We start from the raw sequence: 20685 nt of genomic DNA, 5'->3' as shown, positions 1-20685 counted from the left end.
TCTCATCTTTTCTGAATTAAATTAATACTGCCGTTGATAAATCGTGACTCCACGTCCTTTCCATTCGCAAGTTTTAACCATTTAAAAGGATTCACGTCTTATGTTGTTTTCCGCCCCCACCCCACCTCCCGCGCTGTGCGTGTTCTCAGCGTCTGATGCAAATACGCGCTGCGGCCCATATTTCAGGGGGCCCCGTGTGTACAGTTTGGTGCAGCAGGCAGGCAGCCACCCGCACGCGCTGCCCCGGTAGCACACATGTTGGCGAATAAAGAGGCAGAAAAGCAAAATATTGGATTGCGTGGCGCGGAGCTCGCGTGCTGCCTTTCGTTCCGTTCGTTCGTTGGTAATCACCACCGAAGGAGGAGTATTCCTGGCCATATATCTCGGCCTACACCTGACAGAACACATTTCCAGCCGCTAAACTCGGATGTTTTATCGGGAATCAAGTTGCCAATTGAGTCCCTGGTGCCCCGTATCCATCTGCCTGGCTGATGGATACCCTGTGCGCGTCTTCCACCCCGGCCAGATTTCACCGGAGTCGGCTGGCTGGCCGGCTCGGCTCCTCTGCCACCACAGCGTCGATAAAGCCTCTAGCATAATTTCGGCTGTGAACGGATAATTATTATTTGCACGCCGCTGATGAGAGGCGAGTTTGCGTGGCAACGTCGGCGTGGGCGAACCGACCGACTCACCTGCCGCGGAATCCACTTGCTCGCCCCAAGATGTGTCACGAAAATCGAGCGAGCTGAAATCGTGCACTTTATTACCTCGCTTTTTTGGGCTGGAACGTGAATTTTAAATGAGCAGATTAAGAGGCACTGAATTTAAAGGCTTTAACTTTTATAATTATTCAGTATAATGGGTATAATGGAGTAGCTAAAGGATTACCACTTGAAGACGTTAGCGTTATTGCTGCCATAAAAATTGATATTTGAGCTTGCTCTTTAAGTCTGCTTTTAATTTTTGTGTTAGAGATTCCAAGAATGTGTTTGGTCGAGACAGTTAATCTCAGATAAAAACAATATATATGTTGGTTTAGGTATGGTTATCACAAGTGGCGCCCTTGCGTGTATGATAAATTTGTAAGTGGCGATTTGTTTACTTACCTATTTAATTTTTCTGTTTTGAAATATCAGAAGGAAAAATACTACACTTTTTATACTTCGCTGAATATCTTATAATTTATTTTGCAATGTCTACAGGTGAACCACAAGGAATGGATTTTTCTGTTTGCAAAATTTTTCAACTTCTCTGCCTTCCATTCCTTGTTGTTTAATTATAATGGAAGTAGCCAATTTAAAATCAATTCTAAGAATTCAACTCTTACGAATTTTTCTTTTTTTCAATATTGTTTTTGTATATTTGAACCTTCTCTGTTAGTACAACCGTGTTATTCAACGAGCTATACATTTTCATATATTAACACTAGCCTATTTGCACGGCAGCTAACAAGCCCGTTTGTCTTTTCCCTCTGCATGTGTGTTTATTTTACACGCCATTGCTACAGCAAACAGATTACCTTTTTGGCAAAAAATCAAGAGTTTTGTTTCTCAATAAAACTCCCCAAAACCAAGCAGCTAAGCTGAAAGGAAAGCATACACAACACACTACGAGAGTAATTAAATTTGTTGGTGTTTCGAGCCGAAAAATAAGTTCTTTTTCTCTGTGCCTAATAGGTGCTGTGCGCCGCCTAAACGTTCTCCTTTAAATTTTACGAGATCAAAGGTACAGACTGAAAGCAAAAGCGTAAGAATCCGCTTGAAACCGTGCTCGCAGCGTGCTCGTCGACTTTTCAGCGCAGGCACTCTTTCATCTCTGTGAAAAAAGCAGGGAATTATTGTAATGCCGCTTGCACGAGAGAGAAAGAGAGAGAGAGAGGAGGGAAGGGAAGCAGAAGAAGAATAATTATCACAATTGTATTTGTGAGAAATGCGATTCAAGTAGCAGCAACGTCGGCGCCAGCAGCCAGACTGCCTGAGAGTGCAATATTGCCAGCGCCCAAAATCAATTTTATAACGAGACAAACAAACACAGCAAGTGCATGTCGGCCAAAAGCGGCGCCGGCGATCCATATTGGAGGCATTTAAGCATCGCGGCGCAGCATTTTAATAGCCAGCTGCATGCATGGCACCACTCCAAACGGATCCGCAAACAAATAAACACACTTATGCTGCTCAGCGTGCACAATGGGCTCGAAAATCGCGCAGAAAATATAAATTTCGCTGACTGAGACGCTGCTAGCTCGGCGGGTATTTTATTGCCTCGGTATGCGAGCTCCTTTTGAAAATTGCATGAGGCGTTATTATCTATAAATTATGTTGGTCGCAATAAAAGTGGTCATAAAGCTGCTAGTTTTGTGTTTGACTTGTCTATAATCGTTTTGGTATTGTAATCATAGCAGCATTTCCACTTGTGCAAATTCCTAGTTTGTCGTAAATTCCCTTTTTTACGTCCCAAAACGTTCCTTGACTCTACGGTCTGCTCGCGTATAAGTTTTGCTATTACCATTGTTATTGGAAAGCTATTGCTTCTATTGATATCGTTCAAACCCTTTGACAGTTCAGTCATTCCCTTGGAAAAGGTGCATAAATATAAACTTCAAATGTGATAGATAATCCTACTCAAATTGTGAATATTAAAGTTTTTATTGGATGAAATTTTTCAAGAGAAAATTTGTTTCTTGAGCTTCCTTTTAAGTTACAAGTTGGGTTGTTAAGTAGAGAAAAGGAACAGAAAATTTGACACAAAGGTGAACGTAAGACAAAACATTAAAGTTTGAGTGATATGGGCCGTGAGTTTTACACTCTTGTAAATGGTGGGAAACCAAACCCATATTTTCAACTGTTTAGCACAGGCGACACGTGTCCATTTTGAAAATTTCTCAACTTTGCTACTATCCTGTATTTTATTTTCTATTTTTTATTTCACTAAATAACCTCGGCATTTTGGCATATTAAAAAGACAGGTAGAACGGCACCACATTGACATTGAAATCGGATAAAATTAAATTTAATTGTTAGGTAAAAGTAGCCCAAGGTACAATGCATTATTTTTTAATTGGCAAAAATCCTCTCTTCCTGTAAAATAAAAGAATTTATGGGCCCGTGACTCTCTTAAATTAAGTAGAAAATTTTGTTTCTTCGTTTATAATAGTTTTTTTGATTTCTTGTTGCAAAATTCTACATCAAAAGGGTTTGTCCCACGGTCGGCTCTCAATGAATCAAACCGCGGGTGTTGGAGGTGTTTGGAATAACACACATTCTTGTTGAGCACACATGTTCAAACGCTTTCAGGTGCCAGCGGCGGTTTGCGTTCGCGCGCAGGGGTAATAGATAAGCGCGGCCAGGGTACTCTTTTCGCAGCTTAATCGATTTCAGCCAGTCGATAATAATAAATTGCGCCTTAAACGCCGCCGATCGTTATCGTTATTGGCAATGCAAAGGTCGCCTCCCCTTTTTATTCGCCAAAATTACCATTCATTATGCACCGCGCCAAGCAGCGCGCGATGAAGAAAAAAGCACCGCCGCCGCCGTCGCTGCTTCAGCGCAGAGAGAAAAGCGAAAAAGAGCTTGATTATTCCTGCTGTGGTTGTGTTTCGCCGCCCTTTGATCGATTGACGATGCTTCGATCAAGATGATGATTGTGCGGCGATGATGCGATGGTCCGTCTTTTTTGTCTAGTGTTTGTGTCGGCGGTGCTTTTTACGCTTGTTTTGGCGCGCATATTAAATATCCTCCGAGTCATGGGGAGCGTTACGTACAACAAGCATCGTCTCCTCTGTAAAATTGAGTCCTCCTCGTGTTAATTTATATTCAAAGTGAATGGGAAGGCAGTCGTCTGTTGAAAGGTTAGTTTACGGTAACAGGAGGCGATATCCATATCGAGAAATGGTGAACGAACACACACCGATTCCTTTATCAAATTGGCTTTTGCTGCTGCAAAAAGCAATACCATTATGGACAAGTCCCGCACAAAGAGATATTTTAAAGATGGTGGTGGTGCACAAAGTTGGATTTTTCTCTTTCGCACCAGGAACGCGTCGCCCGCCGCCTTATTCCAATCGGAAAAAGTGCAGACTGAGTTGGGTGGTAAAAACGCGGACACCATCACGACTTTCATCAAGCACGTCTGTTCACACCATTCCGCGAAAAGCATTGCGTCTGAAAGTGCGCGCGGCATTTTCTCCGTCCGTCTGTCTCCGCCGTCCGTCCGTCGAGCCAATTTTACGCCTGCCAAACAACGGCCGAGCCCAAGAAGAGCGCTCACATAAACATGCAATCGCTCAAAAGAAGCGCGGCCGGCCATTCTAGATCGATGCGGGCCCAGAAATAGAAAATTATTATTTATCTCCGGCGAGTGCAAAGTCTGCGGCTGATAAATCCCGCGGCTGCGTCTTTTGCTGTCCGTCACTGTTGTTGTTGTGCTTGATTTATGGTCAGAGTAATTATCGCAAGGTCCAGATCGAGAGACACGTCGTCACTTAGTCCCAGCTAACAAACACTGCATGCGTCCAGTTTTGAGTATTATATATTAATATCGAATTCCTGTATTCTTCCAAAGAGAATAAGAATATATATGTATATTCGCAATTTAGCAGGCATGTGGGGAAAACCAGTTGTTTATCTTGGCAATTATAGCATTAATAAATGATGCGAAAAGAGTTATATTGACAAACTTTCTTTAATTAAATCGTTTCATTTTAAATCCAGTACGATACAAATTTTCAACTATATACAACGATTTTATAACAAATCAAGCTTCAATTATTTTTAATCTCATTTGGGTTTGACTTACAGTAAGAATTTCAAGCCTCTATGGTGAGTCAATAAGCTCTAACCGCTAAATATTTGATATTAATTTTAATTATTATATTTAAAACCACTTAAAGCACATGAACTGTATGTTTAAGCTCTCAGTTCGTTGGCAATCTTAACATTTTTCCTCCTATCTGTATTAAACATTCAAAGATAAATATTTAAGTGCTCTCATATTTTCGTGTTTACCAACAAAGATTACAAAAATCTTTGTGTAAAATTGAAAAAAGGTCGAACTAAGCCGTTGAAAGAGTCCTGTAGGTATCCCGACGTTTGGTGGAAGAAATATCACCCTGGAATTTCTCTTAGTTTCGCCGAGGCACGTCAATGAATTCAGTTCAACGTTAATCTGATGTAAATCACAACGTTTCTCACGGAGTCAACCGCACCCATTAGCAGCAGCATCCCTGAATAATGCTTCTAAGCTAGCCGTTTATCATATTTTGTCTAGCAGGCCATTTTTAATTTGCAGCTCCGCTTTCGAGAACGAAGGTCAGCCAGCACGTGTAATTTTTTCCGGTTAGGAATCAAACTAGAAGGAACACTGGCGATTTATTAAAATCTAGATTCCGCCGGAGATGTGCGCGCGAATGAATGATGGTGCGTTGTGCGCGCGGTGCAGCAACATTAATTAAAAACGCCGGCACGCATCGCGCCGGCCAGGCTCTTATTCTCACAGCGCAAGATTAATTTTCTGATAAGACGCGCCGGCATAATTCGGAGCAGCTGCCGCGCTTCTTAATCGGCGAGTGATTTGCACTATTAGGGCCTCATTAATTGCTTGTTCCCGCTCGAGGAATTGCCTCTTAAATAAGTTATTCAAATTCAGCTTGTTAGGTGCGTAAATCATTGCACCGAGTTAATTTGACTTTGTTATTAACGAATTCCAACTAAAATCTGCGCCTATGCGCCACCCGAGAGCGCTATCAACGTATGTGGTGGGTTCGTGCGCTTCGAAACGACGCACGCCCACGAGTGGAAATAAATTCTACGTGGGAGGTTGGACTGTACCTGGCCGAGCCGATAGGTAAATATGAATCGGCCGCGATGCACAAATGGCAAGCCGTGTAATTAATGAGAGGTAAACACTTTGGTGATAGCCAATAATTATGGACGTATGTGCGCCCCGTGAGTTTCCAAAGGGCAAAGTTGACGCTTTCTACTGAAATTTAATTTGCGCTCAAGTAAATTCTAATCTGCCATAAATCATAAGGAATTCAAACACCGCATAATGGTCGAGAAAACCGCTTACAAGCGAGCGAGGATTATGAAAATTTAATGAAGAGCCGAGCGAGAGAATCGCTTTCGTATTTAGCCCGGGTGTAATATTCGTCGTCATCGTCGGGATAACAATTTGCTCGAGCCGTGCGGTTGCTTCGGTATTATGAGAAACTAAACTCGAGCTATTAAATTTATGAGGAAAAGAGCTCGGCTTGCAATTGCGAAACTGGCAAAACGGCTTGATTTGTAAACTGGTAAATGTGTTGCGGAACATTATCTCGCATGTGTATTTTTTCCACAGACTCTTTGTGAGGAATAATAATGCAGACTGAGCTGATGTTTTTAGCAACGTTGCCTAACACTCTCTGGACGTAAAAAAAGAAAAGAATGTTGTTTTGCAGCAAAGCAGCAATTTATTAGGCTGGGTTCGATTCATTTCTTTAACATCTTGAAGAAGCACAACATATAATCTTAAGAGATTTGTAAAAATCTTTAAGTTCGCAATGCGTTCAAAAAATTAACTCTTGATGGTGACCACTTGAAGTGTAATTTTGAAAAGGGAGCGTAGTTACTGAAAGTTTATGAAAAGGCGTGGCAGGTATCCTCACTGCGTGAAAATTAAAAGTGAGTTTTTGTTAATTTTTTGGTAAATCCGTGCTAATTTAATGGATTAAAATGTTTTGCTATAGAAATAATTATTGAAAAATATTAGGTTTAATGAAAGTTCTAGAAAAAAATTAAAAAGCAAATCATGTCCAAATGCAAACATTTTTGTTCTAGGATTAGGGTTGTCACAGAGGAAAAAAACCGAAATATCTTTTCTCTCGAAAACAAACTTGTTAACGAACCCAGTCCAATCGCAGAACAAACGAGCAACGCATTAAAATTTAAACGCATGCTCCTCTCACTCTGTCAGTTTGAAAGCTGCCCACATATACAGAGTTTCAATCAAAACTTTGTCTTGCCAATCGAGTGCCGTTGAAGAGGCGCCGGTGCCAAGCGCTTGACCGGCGACCAGCGACCAGCGCTTGAGCACTCGAAATCGTGCATCTGCCAACTTGTGTGAAGCACCTAGAGAGTCAGAGGGACGTGTAATAATTGCGAAGCACCAGCATGGCCATTGAAACAATTTGCAAGAGGCACGGTGCGGAGCCTCTTAATGAAAAGCAAGCGATTTCGACGCGCACAGGTTGCGAGACGGCAGAAAAACGAGAGAGTAATGGGACATCTGGAGCAGCAGGGTCGTTACAGCGCTTGGTTCGTGTCTCTCGGCTCCGCAGCGCGGTGTCACAAATGAAGCCATTTAGGCAGCCAGCCCGAAAACGGTTTGCACTTGCGGTGGCGGCGTGGCGAGCACCGTGCACGTCGGGCTGCAGAGTGGCCGCGACACCGTCATGGCCGCCCTTATCGCCAGCGAAAAGTGCGCGCGCGATTCCATTGTTTCCCATTATCGAACCGACCGCGTGAGCAGATAAGACGAAATTGGCTGCCGACTGCTTTTATTGCCTGCAAAGCGTGCGCTTTGCGGATCGCATTATTAAAATGCAAATTCGCACAAACGCAACTTGCTTGACGCAAGGCTAATTGCCTTTTTGGGCGCGCTTGTCAATTCACTGCTGCCTAAATTAATTTCGCCCTTGGAATTGGCTCATTCGCAACTTTTCAGCCTGTTTTGAGAATTGAGTGCGGCCTCGCATCAGTTATTTTCTTTCAAGAGTGTCGGTGGATGTATTGATTTTTTTTTTACTAGATTTTCAATATTTTAAATTTGACGGTCAGCAGTTTTTTCTTAACTTTCTATCATCACGGCACCAAAAAATGAGTTTGAAGCATCATGCAAACAAACCATACTTTAAGTCTTCTGAAACTGCCGTAACGACCTAAATCGGCTAACTATCCGTGGAATCATCACAAATTTACCTTGGAATCAAATTTCTTTCGGCAAGGAGGGAATTTTGTCATGAAACGTGTTTGATCTACCTTCAGGGTGAAATGGCTTATTTTCTTTCAATATGTTTAAACATTATTATGGGTCCTTTGATGGTATGCAAAAAAAGTCATTCAAAAGATATCGGGAGTCAGAAATTAAACAATTAATTTAGAATTAATGCTTTAATTGAATGATATAGTAAAATACATTTTAAGGTATAGGTTAAGTTTATCATTTCTATTTGTAATGCTGATATCTGTGTCTCGATATTATTTGAAAACTCTTAAAAATGATAGTTAAAACATTAAGATTTTTGCGGTAAAAATGCTCCTTAAAAGCCATCAAATTTGTCTTTATAAGGCTGCAAGGTAAGCTGAAAAATATCAAAATACAGTTGAAGATTTTCCGGGAAGAGCTGTAATTTAGCAGACCTGTAGAATTGAAATGAAGTCAAGACCACTGTATGTGGGGTCAAAATTTTAAATGCATGTAAAATTCCCTTTTATGATTATTATTGTAAAGAAACGCCAACGTATTTTTCCTGTCGCTTACCGACTTGAAAAAGGACCATCGCAAAATGTTTGAATAACACGATGATATAGATGATAATTTTACCTCGGCGCCAAGGGTTTGCTTGTAATGCTGTACCCTGCACTCCAAGTCACGAATACAGCGTGGACCAAAAGAAATGATACTTGGTGTACCAAAAACATTTTATATACCACTCAGGAACGTCGTATGTATGTCTTTTGCATACACATCGAAATTTGAGAGCGAATTCTTTTGCGTTGTTTCGTGTTTTGCAACCTTGATTTTGGAATTTGCATCCGCTCCCTTCTCCCAAGAAAGGCGGATTGCGATTCCGCTCCCACCGACCAAATAAATTGTCACGCGATATTGCTCCGAACTCGTGTGTCTCGTCAGGCAGGGCTGGCTGGCTCTGATTGCAGTTTAATGTACTTGACACCTGGCCCTGGCTCTCTCGTTGCCGTTCGCTGCCGGTTGATGATGTAAATTTGGCATGGCGGGCAGCATACGCCTTTCGCGTCTGGCACGCAGCAGCGAGTGCATTGTGTTTGTGTCAAGAGTGTGTACCAAGTAGGCGTCCGCACCGCACCACTCCCAAATTATTAGCAGAAGCAGATTGTGCTGTCTCACTGCGATGAGAATTCGACTATTCTCGCCAGCCAACAGACGGCTGAAATCGTTTTGTCTCACCATGTTTACAGTTTGTTCGCGGACAAAATCGCACGTCAGGTGCTGCTGCTGCGATTTTCACGCCCAGCGGCAAACTTTACTGCGTTTTTTTCTCAACTTTGTTATGCAAATTTATTAGTCTCGCGAGCACTTTTAATAAAGCGGAAAAATATGCTTTATGCGCCGTGTTGTGCGGTTTGCGCGCGCGCTCAAGTTATTCGGTCTGCGGTACTAGTGCAAATGTATTATAAATATATGTATGTGCACACTCTGGCGTTTCGTGCCTCGCCCTCCGAAGAGGGTTGCCGCTTCTGCCGCTACTGGAGAAATTAAACCGCAGAGTTGAAAAGCACAAATCAAATTTATGCAAGAAATTCTGCGACCGCGATTCCTCTCGCAACGCAAATGGGCTAAATTATCTTTTGCACGAGACACAGCCATGTATAAGCAATTTAATCGATCTCTGGAAACCCATTTAGCTCGTTTTCTCTCTTTCTCTCCCCGTAAATGTTACTCCTTAATGCTCTTCGTCTGCATGCAAATGAGCACCAATTTCGATACTAATTTGCCGTGAATACGTATCATTTACTAAAAATTGGAAGTTTTTACAATTACTATAATTTTACAGTTAATTTAATATTTAAAAGAAAATGTATAAAGGATAATTTCTTCCTCGTAATTCCATAGGACTTTTGAGCAATATAAGAAAATGCAGTGCATTATCATTGCTAAAATTTTTAAAGATAATTGCCAAAAATAAAACAAAATCTGTAAGTTCAGAAATAGCTGTCAGTTTGAGCCAATTTAATTTGGATAACTACTTTTATTGAATGCAAAAAGGGCGCAGCACTCAAGATTGAATACAGAGTTAAAAGCTCTCACCACACCACTCCTCTACCTTTGACACAAAGCCAGAATGTTTATAGTTTCAAAATGAACGTAAAAATGTGCGTCTGTCAAAAATGCTTATTTCCATTTTGTTTGAACTGAAGTCGGGGTGTAGATGAAAAACTGAGTCGATTTCAGAGGCTTTAAATAGTTGTTTAGACCCGAGAGTTTATCAAATAATAACTGTCTTCTGAAAAGCGCAAAACTCAAAAGTAACTCGTTAACAAAGAGAAGCGTGTTTCACTAATTTCGAGAAATTTATGAAAAATCTGGTTTCTAAGCGGATTCTATATCACAGGTTTCATTTTATTTATTTTTGATATTACAATTTACCACCATAAAATACGTAGCCCACCACACTATGTCCTGCTTTTGTGTATTTTCTCAGAAATTTTGAGCGTCGCTGAAGTAAAAATTTTCAGCTCGCTTTTTTCAAGCGAAGAGTCACGCTTGAAACCCCGCGCTAATAGTGCGGCTGCGTCCGCGGTTTCAAAGGGAAGAATCATGCTTTTCGTTCTTTTCACATCTGAGCGACTTTCAAATTGAGTCGATCCTTTGCGTGTTCGGCTCTCATTTCGCGGCTTGGAAATAGAATAAAAATAAAACTGGTCTAATTAGCCGCGGAAGGGGTTGAGAATAAATGCACGCGCGGAGCAGAAAATAAATTATTGCTGTTATCGCGCGCTTGTATCTGGCCTAATTTATCTATTTCGCGTGTTCGTGATTTACTCGGGCCTGTCGAGAGAGAAAGAGTCGATATTATTGCGAGAAAGAATCGGCAGCATTAATTTCTTGATTTATGTCGATTTTAGCTGTCACTGGAGGGAAAACAAAAGGGGAATATTATCGTAGCGAGGAAAACACAAATGAAGTCGCGCCGGTTCCGATTTATCGAATAATTCGCGTCACGAAAGAACTGTACATATTTTCAGTCGTCGGTGGTGTGGCTTTCCCGTTTTCTGAACACCAGATGATTCGTGCTGGAAAAGCAAACACGGAACACGCGCCGCGAGTTGGAGGGAAAAAGAGCGAGCATGAATGAACGCCGAGTCAGTATAAACTGTAGCATTTCATATTTAGTGTGCGCGAGGATATAAAAAGGGAAATGATATCATGTCATGCGAATGGCGAGTTAAATCGGCTGGAAGTTCGCCGAGTTTGATATATACACGTGTGCCACTTTTATGAATAACCATGGAACGCATATTTTTACTTTTTTATATACTCACGAGAAGACATGAAAATTGTAAAGGTTGAATGGCAAAGTCTGCTTTTCCCCGTTGATTGACTTCTTTTTGTTGCGTGTGTTTTCATTATTATTTCATCCGCCCAAGTCTGCGGTTGCGCTGGTAATCGATAGCAAATTGGTTGTATTTCATTTTTGCGATTGTTCTCCAGCAGCAAGCAAACGCGCACATAAAAAAGTTGAGGCATCGATCGGCCCTGCGCTTCTCTTTTGCGAAACCGTATGCTGCGCTGGGTGTGGCACCCTGTGATTGGCAGTAAAGCCGCTTTAACGGCTGAACTTTGAATTTATAACTTAATCATGCCGATTTGAAAAGGTATGCCGTTCACATCTTGATTTTACGAGCCTGTTTACAATCGATCAGATATTGGAATTGTAAATTCTGTGCTCTTAGAATATAACTATGTAAATTCCTTATATTAATACGCAAAAAATTCACCGCAAAAAAGCCAAATTCTGGTGAACATGCGGTACTTAAGTTGTGTGTTCATGCGACTCGGTGAATGTTTCAGTTTATCGGGGTACCGAAATTAATTCGCTGCGAACTATAAATGGGATCAACCTTGGCACGTTGTGTTAGTTCGGGTTTTTGTAAGTTGCTGGTAATATTATTTTGAGTATGATAAATAATGTTTTTTTCAAAAAATTTTAGCCTAATTAACGATTATTGCTCTCATTAACTTATATTTTCTAGTTTCCTAATATTTTAAAGATATTAAGCAACGCTCACAATCAGAACTAAGGCAGAACAATAACAACAGATATTTTCAGGCTGTTGCGATATTGATTGAGATACTCTAAGAACCAAAAAAAAGACTCATTAATGCATTTTCCTTATAAACGCTTTGCATCATTGGCTGGCTTATTTGTTTTCTACATTTGAATCAGATAGAGTCACTAATAACAAGCTATTGAAAATAAATTAAGATATGCCTGAAATTTACTACACTGGCCAATAGGTGTTCTATTGTTGTCTATTCTTTATTTTGTCAAATACATATACATTTGATGTGTTGTGCTTTTTTCAGGATTTTTTAGAATTACAGTCCAATTTAAAGTGGAATGATACTGGGCAACAATTAAAAATTATTTAAATTGTTGGATGCCTTAAACAATTGACCGATAAACAATTTGTTCAACAATTTGCATTAAAAAAATGACCTTCCTTCAATACAAATTCAAATTTTGCCAATTTTCTCCAAAATTTACAGTGCTCGAACATATTTTCTTGGTATATTCTGATTCCTCTCGTCGAGATCTGTTCAACGGTGTATGCCACTTATTGGGGAAACTCTTGGTTTTGAAATTAAATCGGATTTCAAGTAAGGAGACAGCCATTGCCATTTGAAAAGCACGGTAACTTTCCAGCCAATTTTCTCAAAAAATTACAGCGCTCCTTAGGTCAATTTATGCTTTATCTGAATCCTAAGGGACGAGTTTATGCATTGGCAACAAGCATTTTCCAGGCTTTTCCAGTATCACTCCTCTTTAATGCGTCAATCAGCGTGCATTTGCTGGCCAGAGCAAACTCTTCGTTTTTCTACTCGTTGGGGCAAATGCGACAAGTTTATTTAAGTTGTAAACGCTTACGTTGCTTAATTCAATTTTGTTAGAGAGTAGTTTTCAGTTTGTGTATTTATACATATTTTAGGGAAAGGGGAGAGTACACACGTTTAAAATTTCCTTCATATGTAGGGTTGAGGAGAACTAATTAGTATTGCTCAAAATTGTCGGTATTTTGCACCACACGCATGCAACAAACGGTTTCTACGTGCGTAAAATACGAAATGAGCAATTAACATCAAGGCGTATTCATGGAGAAAATGAGCCTCCTCATGACGAATGCAATTACAACTTCATTACTAAACCATTACGAGTGGCTCATCCATACGACGCCCGCGCGTTGTTTCCAAATCCAAAACCCACACTTTGATTTGCATGTGTTTGTCTCTGAGGCAGTCGCCACCATTCTGCGCGCGGTGGCTAATGGATGGCGCCCATTATTATGCGAAAGGAATAAAATTTTATGGGCCTACAAGCCGCTCGCTTAGAGAGATATTCGGGCCAAGAGTGAGTTATTAGTAGGCTTAGTGTGAAAAATGGCGGCGGCGAGTATCATCGGAAACCAGTTTGATAGATCGGGATGGTCATGTGACACGGTGGCCACTGCGCCATTCATCTCATCTCTTTTCGCGCTCCTCGCGGTCCACCGGGGGCCCCTTGGCCGTAACTTCTAATTGCTGAAACAACACTGCTGGCCCCGACGCCGGAATTTATTCGGCAAGCGCACGGACTAAAACTTACTTAAAACTCTCCGACCGGTGGGGCACTTAAAAAGCCGTAAAGATAAAAAGTTCTGCTCAAAATTAGTTTCACCTTGAAAATTCCTGCATCCGCCAAGAGTAAAGCACCAAGGGCTCCGGGTTTGTTTCTTTGTGGCGGAAAATGTATTTTGTCTTTCACTTTTACAGACCCTACTGCGCTCTTGGTGGTAATTAAATTTTCATTGCTCTCGCCGCTAACGAGAAGAGATAATCTCTCACTCAATAGCCCTGCATTCTTTGTGGAGCATAGAGGGCAATTGATTTAAAACATCGTGGGGAATTTCCACGGGGTAGTTTCCAATTAGAAGCGCATACACAACACACACGCATCTAGCTTTATTGTTTCCGGAACCACTTGTACTTAAAAGCTATAATCGAGTTGATAGTGACAGTGCAACGTCAATCATGCATACACAATCTTTGTGTTATAGATAATAAAAAGTCGTAGTTTCGTGCTCTATCAGTGACGTTGGGTTGAAATAAGAGCTGTGATTGATTTCTCTTTGACGCATACGTGCCAATACAAACACTGCGCTCTCCTAAGGCATTTAATGTTACCGTTCTCCTTCATATTGACCGGATAGATTCAACATTGCATTTTTGTAGCCTAATGATTGAAACCTGCTGGAGCGAAAAGTTCATGTCTCTCATAACTGAATTAATCTGATGGCGTGTAATTCTCGTCGTTGAGACTTATTACACGCCGGTTTTTCCATGAAACAATGAAGTGCCTGCACGACCGAGTCTCGAGGTACAAACCTGATTCACCCTCGGGTCAGCCTGCTTCTGAATTATCGCGCGTTTTATTCAAAGAATCAGCTGGCTGCTGCATTCCTTTTGCAGCAGAGTGACTTTGTGCTAAGACTACATACACTGGCGGCAGGAGGAAGGAGCAGACTTGCATAAATAATCGCCGAGGCCGGCATTCTTGAGCTGCATTCCGCGTTGGTTGCATCCTAGAGATGCAGTCACATGCTGAGTCGGGTGATTTGATTACTTTGATTACATGCACGGTGGAACGGGCTGCTTGGTATTCAGACACTTGTTACGCCATTTGCATATTGGTTATCTTTCCTTGAATTGAATTCGAACAAGCGAGCGGAGATGACGCCGGGTGCCACTGCGGAAAATTGATTTTGATCATGCGGAAAAATAACTTATCTCTTTCAAAACGGACGTTAAACTTAGATGCCTGTCCGATGCGTTTTCCCACTTCAGATTCAGTAACCTGTATGAATTTTAGGTTCGTTGCACAGTTCATTTCTTGGCTAGTTACACAGTTGGTTTATGAAGCCGTTGGTATCTATACTCCTCTTTTTTTAGGAATGATCAATTAAAATGTGTTCCTGGAAGAAGAACAAAACAGTACAATGAACAATTTTAATAAAAAAACAATATCACTTGTGTCTTCCATTTAAAAATATTTCCATTGCTTTCAATAACGTTTATTTGAATTTTTAAAATTGATCCCACCGCTTCAAGTGCTATTCTTTCAAGTGGAAATTATACAATCTATCTTGGATGAATACTCACAATACAAGAAAATATAATGAAGAAATATACATTAAAAAAGGGCTTCACGAATTTTTGTTTGCGGCCTTCAGTTGTTAACAGGATTTTTATCACATTAATGAATGTGAAATGCGATAGGCATATCACACTATCACACACAGTCGTTAAATGCACTCTATTAGCGATATACAGTTTATTTTTATAAATTAAAAAGTGAAGCCGTGGCAGGCGTGTCTTGTGGTCACATACCCGTCCGTTTAAGGTATAAGATCGATTTCCAGATCTGGTCAACCTTCGCAGGGCAGGCGTCAAAAATTCAGCATCTATCTTGTATATTTCAATAAATTAATTTTAGGCAATTTTCTCGTAATATTCTTTCTTGAGAGAAAATTTGGGACTATAAGATCATTCCGAGAGCTATATAGCTACAACTATACAACTACTTCGACTACATGAGTTTGGAACGTTATTGAATTATCTGTTTCTAACTTTTGAAAATCATTGATATGACCATAAATAGTTGGTCATATCAATAATTGGTCCACTGTCTCGATCAATGAATAAGTTTCCCTGTTTAAATGATTGAAACAGGAAACGGACAGCAATTATGATAATATATAACAACCGCACATTTTTTGTACATGCGAGCACATTGGAGGTGGTCACATGCTCTCTTTGTGACTCACGTCAGTTATGCTGCTGGTGTGGTAATGTGATTAATATAAAACTCGATGGTGATGACGATTGCAACAGGGTACCCGCGTAACATCGCGATCGCACTGAGATACCGCGCCGCGCGCGCATCGCTTCACACATGCACACAATGCGATGGATGCCAGCCGGCAATAATCTTATTTTTACACATGATGAGCGTGTTGTTTATTATTCTCGCTTCTCAGAGAGCAGAGCGAGCAAGTCTCCCTGCCTGCCTGCCGACTCTGGCTATGATGAAATATGATTTATAATGTGTACTGCGCCGCAACGCGGTCCTTAATGAAGCGTGTTTATCGACTCAGCCGATTTTTTTCTGCAATTCGCCCTGGCTCGAAGAGACGTTTGAATATGGGCGTGTGAAAAATGGTGTTTGAAAATTTCAATCCGAGATCGGTGACTCACAGCTGAAAACCATTTGCGCAGGTTTTTGTTGCAGAGAGAAAAATTAATTGCAAGCATTCGAGCTCGAAGAAAATTTCAATGGTCTGCCTGTCATTTTTTGTAAGTGTTCAGACCAGTGCAGTTAAAGTTAAAAATAAAAAGAACAAAGGCTTCCATTAAAAATCGCATCAGAGCTTGAGATGTTGAAGAATGGTGATGCAATTTTTAAGTGTAGCTGAGGAATGAGATAAATGCGAGTCTTAAATTAAAGTTAAAAGATTTCTGGCTTATTTGGTCCTTGACAAGGATTTGTTAATCTAGACATTGAATTAAGTTCCAGTAAAATTTTCGACAAAATAAAGTTAAACTGTCTTCTGATGACTAATTGTTTCCTAAGCTTAACTGTATTTTTATTATATCAATAATTTTTTCAACCACCTCGGATTATTTAATAAATAAATAGGAAAATAATTTTTATTATTCAATTCTTTAAAAAATTAAATCGACAGTGAATATTCGAGTGTTTGTTAAGCGATGCACAATTTCACCGCCACCAGGACGATGAAGAAAAATTTTCATGATTGCTTCAAGCGCTATTGCATAATAGAAGCCATGAACTTAATTTGCTAAGAGAAAAATTATCAAATTTGTTTGTTGTTTTGGAGTTTTTACCAACAAAAAAAGATACCAAGTTGCGCGTTAAGATGTAAGACACTTGAGCAGTGGAAAATTATCTGGAGCAGCTAAGACACCCAATTTTCAAGTGCACTAGTGCTCGTTGGGAGTGGACTTTTTGTTTTGCGCAGACCACCCGCGGTGGCAACGCCGCTTTGTTCCTAAGGCCGAGCACACAAACGAAAACTCGAGCACACTTGAAACGCGAATTAGGAAAGAGCTGAAATTAGCCCTGCGTGCAGAAGAACGCGTGCTCGAGATGAAAGCAGTTCTCGTTTGCATTGAGCAGCGTGCGACACATGACACGACACGAGGAAATTAACTGTTCGAGAGGGGAACGAACATAATTAATCGCGAAATATGATCTGTCCACGGCAGAAAACCCGATTTCGAATATACGGTGGGCTGATTATGTTGAACACGCGAGACACGTTTTTGGCACAGTGTGTGTGTGGCTGTCAAGGGCCGAGATGTATCGCGTCGATCGATATTAGAGAGGCGAGAAGAAGTGCTGTCATCTTAAATTGTTTATTAGGCGCTGAGAACTCATAAAAGTGCTCGTAAAACGACGAGAGGCACAGCAGATTAGAAAAACATTGCGCTGACGAGCTTTTCTCCTCTGACAAAGGCGGCCAGGGGAAATTGTCGCGGTGACAAATCACATGCCCGTCTCAAATGTTCTTATTAAACTTTTCTGTTTTTGTTCTAGGTGAGTAGCAGACTCGAATTTACGGTTGGTCAGTGACTCGACGAGAGGGCCTGCTTTTTTGTACCTTTGAGAGTGAGTATGTACATTTGCGGCGGCGAACAAAAGATGTGCTGCCTGCTGCTCCGGCCGGAATTCCTACTTGCGAATATTTTCATTGCCACCGGCATTTTCCTCCTTGCCAACAATGAGACAAGTGCATTTAATGGAGATTATGTAGGCTCTCTGCTAATGGACTGATGGTTTTAAATCGGATCGAGTTTTTGCACTGCCAGGTGCTTATATCCGACTGAGCAGGCTGACTCTATAACAACTGCGTTGAGAGCAACTGGAGAGCTTAAGTTTCTTTGAAGTTTCGAAACAAATAATTTGAAAAATGTGAAGAAAAACAAATAATCTTTCTCTGTAATAATTAAAAACAGTTGATACTGTCAAACCTTGTGAGCAAACAAGCTGGTGCTCCGATAGCTGTCTCACTTCAAAGGCAGCATCTGAGGGCGCAAATTGCGCTCGAAACGGAAAATCTCACTCAGACTAAATCGCTCAATCACACGCATGCGGGCCCGCCGAGTGGCAACAATTTCGCGTTTTTCCGCGCCCTGAAACTGTGAATCGGCCCGCATGCCAAGTGGTCGTTGTTCTCACGGCCCGCGGAAAGTGGTCATCCATTCATCCAATTGCCGAGTGCAACAAACGAAACTCCCCTCGCGGTGCAACAATACACAATTATTATTACCACGAGCGAACGCACCGCAGCAGCGGCCTCTCCCGCCAGCCCGCCCGTCCGAGTCCCCCACCGCTCGCGTATTTTGTCACGTCACGCCGGCTTTCAGGCTTTCAGCTAAGTGAGTTTCTTCTTCTCACTGCGTGTTCTCCACTACTGTGAGTGAGTTGAGTGAGCACCGTCCTCGCCGCGTCATTCAGCCAGTAATTCAGTGCTTTGGATACCGTATAGCGAGTGAAACGCACGCCCTGCCCTGACCGCGATTTTGCCCACCAGGATTCGCCCTTCTAGCATGCCGGAACCGATAGGTGCTGAATCGCCGGCAGACCCCATGAGTAGTGCCGCCGCTTTCAACAACAACAACAACCCCCCCGAAACTGTGGGTAAAGACGTCGTCGACGCGTCGGCTTCTGTGAGTCCTCTTCTTCTTCTTTAACTTTTAGGCGCACCGCGTTTGCGCGTGACGCCCGGGCATGCCCTCCGCGGCGCAAATTGCCATCTGATTAGTGCGCATTCGTGCTGTTCCCCGAGATTTATTTTTTTATTTTTTATTTTTTGGTGGGAAAGTGCCGGTCTTTTGACAACACGCTGGCTTCGAGCGGCTCTCGGAAGTGACGTGACTCACTTGGTGGTTTCGAAATGTTTCGTTTTTGTCATCCTTTTGTTTTCCCTATAGCTGCTGGCGGAGTTGCATGTTTTCTTACATATGAACAGATACTGCCATCACGGTGTGGGGTGTGGGTCATTTGAACGTTATGGGCACATGACTTTGGTGACGACGTCGACGAAATATAACACAATATCTCTCTGGTTTCCTAACACTCGGTCTTTCGATTTCGATATGTTTTGGAATGTTCGTGTTTCGGAAATTACGTCTGAAGATAATCGAACATTGGGAATGTGTCTCAATTACAATAACCCAACTCGGGTACAAGCTGTTTTTTCTAAAAATAAAATCATGTAAATCACGGCCGATTAGAGACAAAAATGAACTTGCTCAGCAACGTTGGTGTCCTTGAGTTCGATTATTACTAATCTCAATTTTGTGTAGCCTGGAAATATTTCGTGTATATGTCGAGAGCAAGGAGTTGTTTTGCAAAATGTGCCAAGCGAAAACAACTTAACCTCATCCTAAGACGCATTATCCAGTGGATCACCGACCGACCGACCGACTGAGTCATGAATGAGGCACTTATTTGCATGCAAAAGCAAAATTACTGCCGACTCCATGAAGCGGCCGCGGCTGCCTGCTTAGTTTTACTGCGAAATCCCGCGCCACGCCGTCGGTTGGGCTGCGCACGAAGACAAAAGCGTAAAAGTGCACGGAAGGAACAAACAAACAGCGGCATTATCTGCGTCTCGGCAGCACAAGAAAGAATCATAATAATTTTTTTTATTTAACAACAGCTCTGGCTGCGACTGTGATAAGAAAGAGTGCGCTCGCTCGCGCCCGCGCGCAGCCTCTTTTTATCTGAGAGAATTCCTGAGGCGTGACTCGGGCCGCAGCAGCTTCAAGCCCTGTTTGTTTATCGGAATGCAAATGTTTTCTAATGCCATGCATCACTAACCAAATCGGCGCTCAATTACAAGTTTGACAAGCGCGTTTGAATGGGCTAAGTTGGCCTGCTTGCTTACGCAGGCACAAGTTCAGTGACTCGCTCGCTGGCTCACCAGGCCGGCCTGCCGGACGGCGGTGGTCGGCGTCGAAATCTTCATTACGCTGATTTGCATAATGTGTACGAGAAAAGTATATCGCGCACGAAAACGCCGTTTCCATACGCTGAGGCCATCTGATAAGCCTGCCAAACAAAAGGATATTTCAGAAATTAAATTAAATTAATTCGCCACGGAAAGATGCGGTCGATACGATCAATTATGATGCAAAATTTTATTACCTTTTTATTGTGATCGCCGGCTGAGCGTGACTGCTGTTTGTTGAACCGGCTCGTTCCTCATTATATTTCCCTCAATTTGTCGGCGGCCGCTGCGCGATTTCGGGTATATTATATTGTCTCGCGTACGCTCGACTTGCGCGAAATTTTGCACCAGTAATAACGAAATTTACTGCCGCACTCGCAGCAGCTGTCGCCGCGATGAATTGCCCAGGTACCCACTCGCACCCGCTCTTGGACCATTTTCGAATTGGTTTGCTTGATTTATACTCGTCGCTGTTGTGCACGCTTCCCTCCGCACACACGTCTTGTATTTAATTTCGCACTCTGCTGCCTCGGTCCCGAGTTGGCTCAAGTTGAGATTGAGATCGTCGGCGGATTTGGCTGCTGGTCTGGGGCTTCTAGAGGGAAACTCACTGAAAATTCAACTTTAAATGCACTCCTAATCGAATTCAGCGATC

At 41.9% G+C, this 20685-nt stretch overlaps 1 protein-coding gene across 4 annotated transcripts in view; it reads left to right on the top strand.

Annotated features, from left to right (window-relative positions):
* The window catches only part of shep (alan shepard), a 162669-nt gene that overhangs the window by 6865 nt on the left and 135119 nt on the right, over positions 1 to 20685 (top strand). For 2 of the 4 annotated variants that reach the window (XM_065482449.1, XM_065482441.1), the window contains exon 1: positions 18460 to 18744. The exons of the other annotated variants lie outside the window; for them this stretch is intronic. In XM_065482449.1, coding sequence (XP_065338521.1) covers positions 18625 to 18744 — 120 coding nt within the window. In that variant the 5' untranslated portion in view covers positions 18460 to 18624. Of the gene's footprint in view, positions 1 to 18459; positions 18745 to 20685 lie in introns of those variants that run through there. 4 annotated transcript variants of the gene reach the window in all.

The sequence above is a fragment of the Cloeon dipterum genome, chromosome 3 (assembly GCF_949628265.1).
Source record: "Cloeon dipterum chromosome 3, ieCloDipt1.1, whole genome shotgun sequence".
In the NCBI taxonomy this organism is placed as follows: domain Eukaryota; kingdom Metazoa; phylum Arthropoda; class Insecta; order Ephemeroptera; family Baetidae; genus Cloeon; species Cloeon dipterum.
Note: the sequence above shows the minus strand (reverse complement) of the source record. Positions and strands in the feature narration are given on the sequence as shown.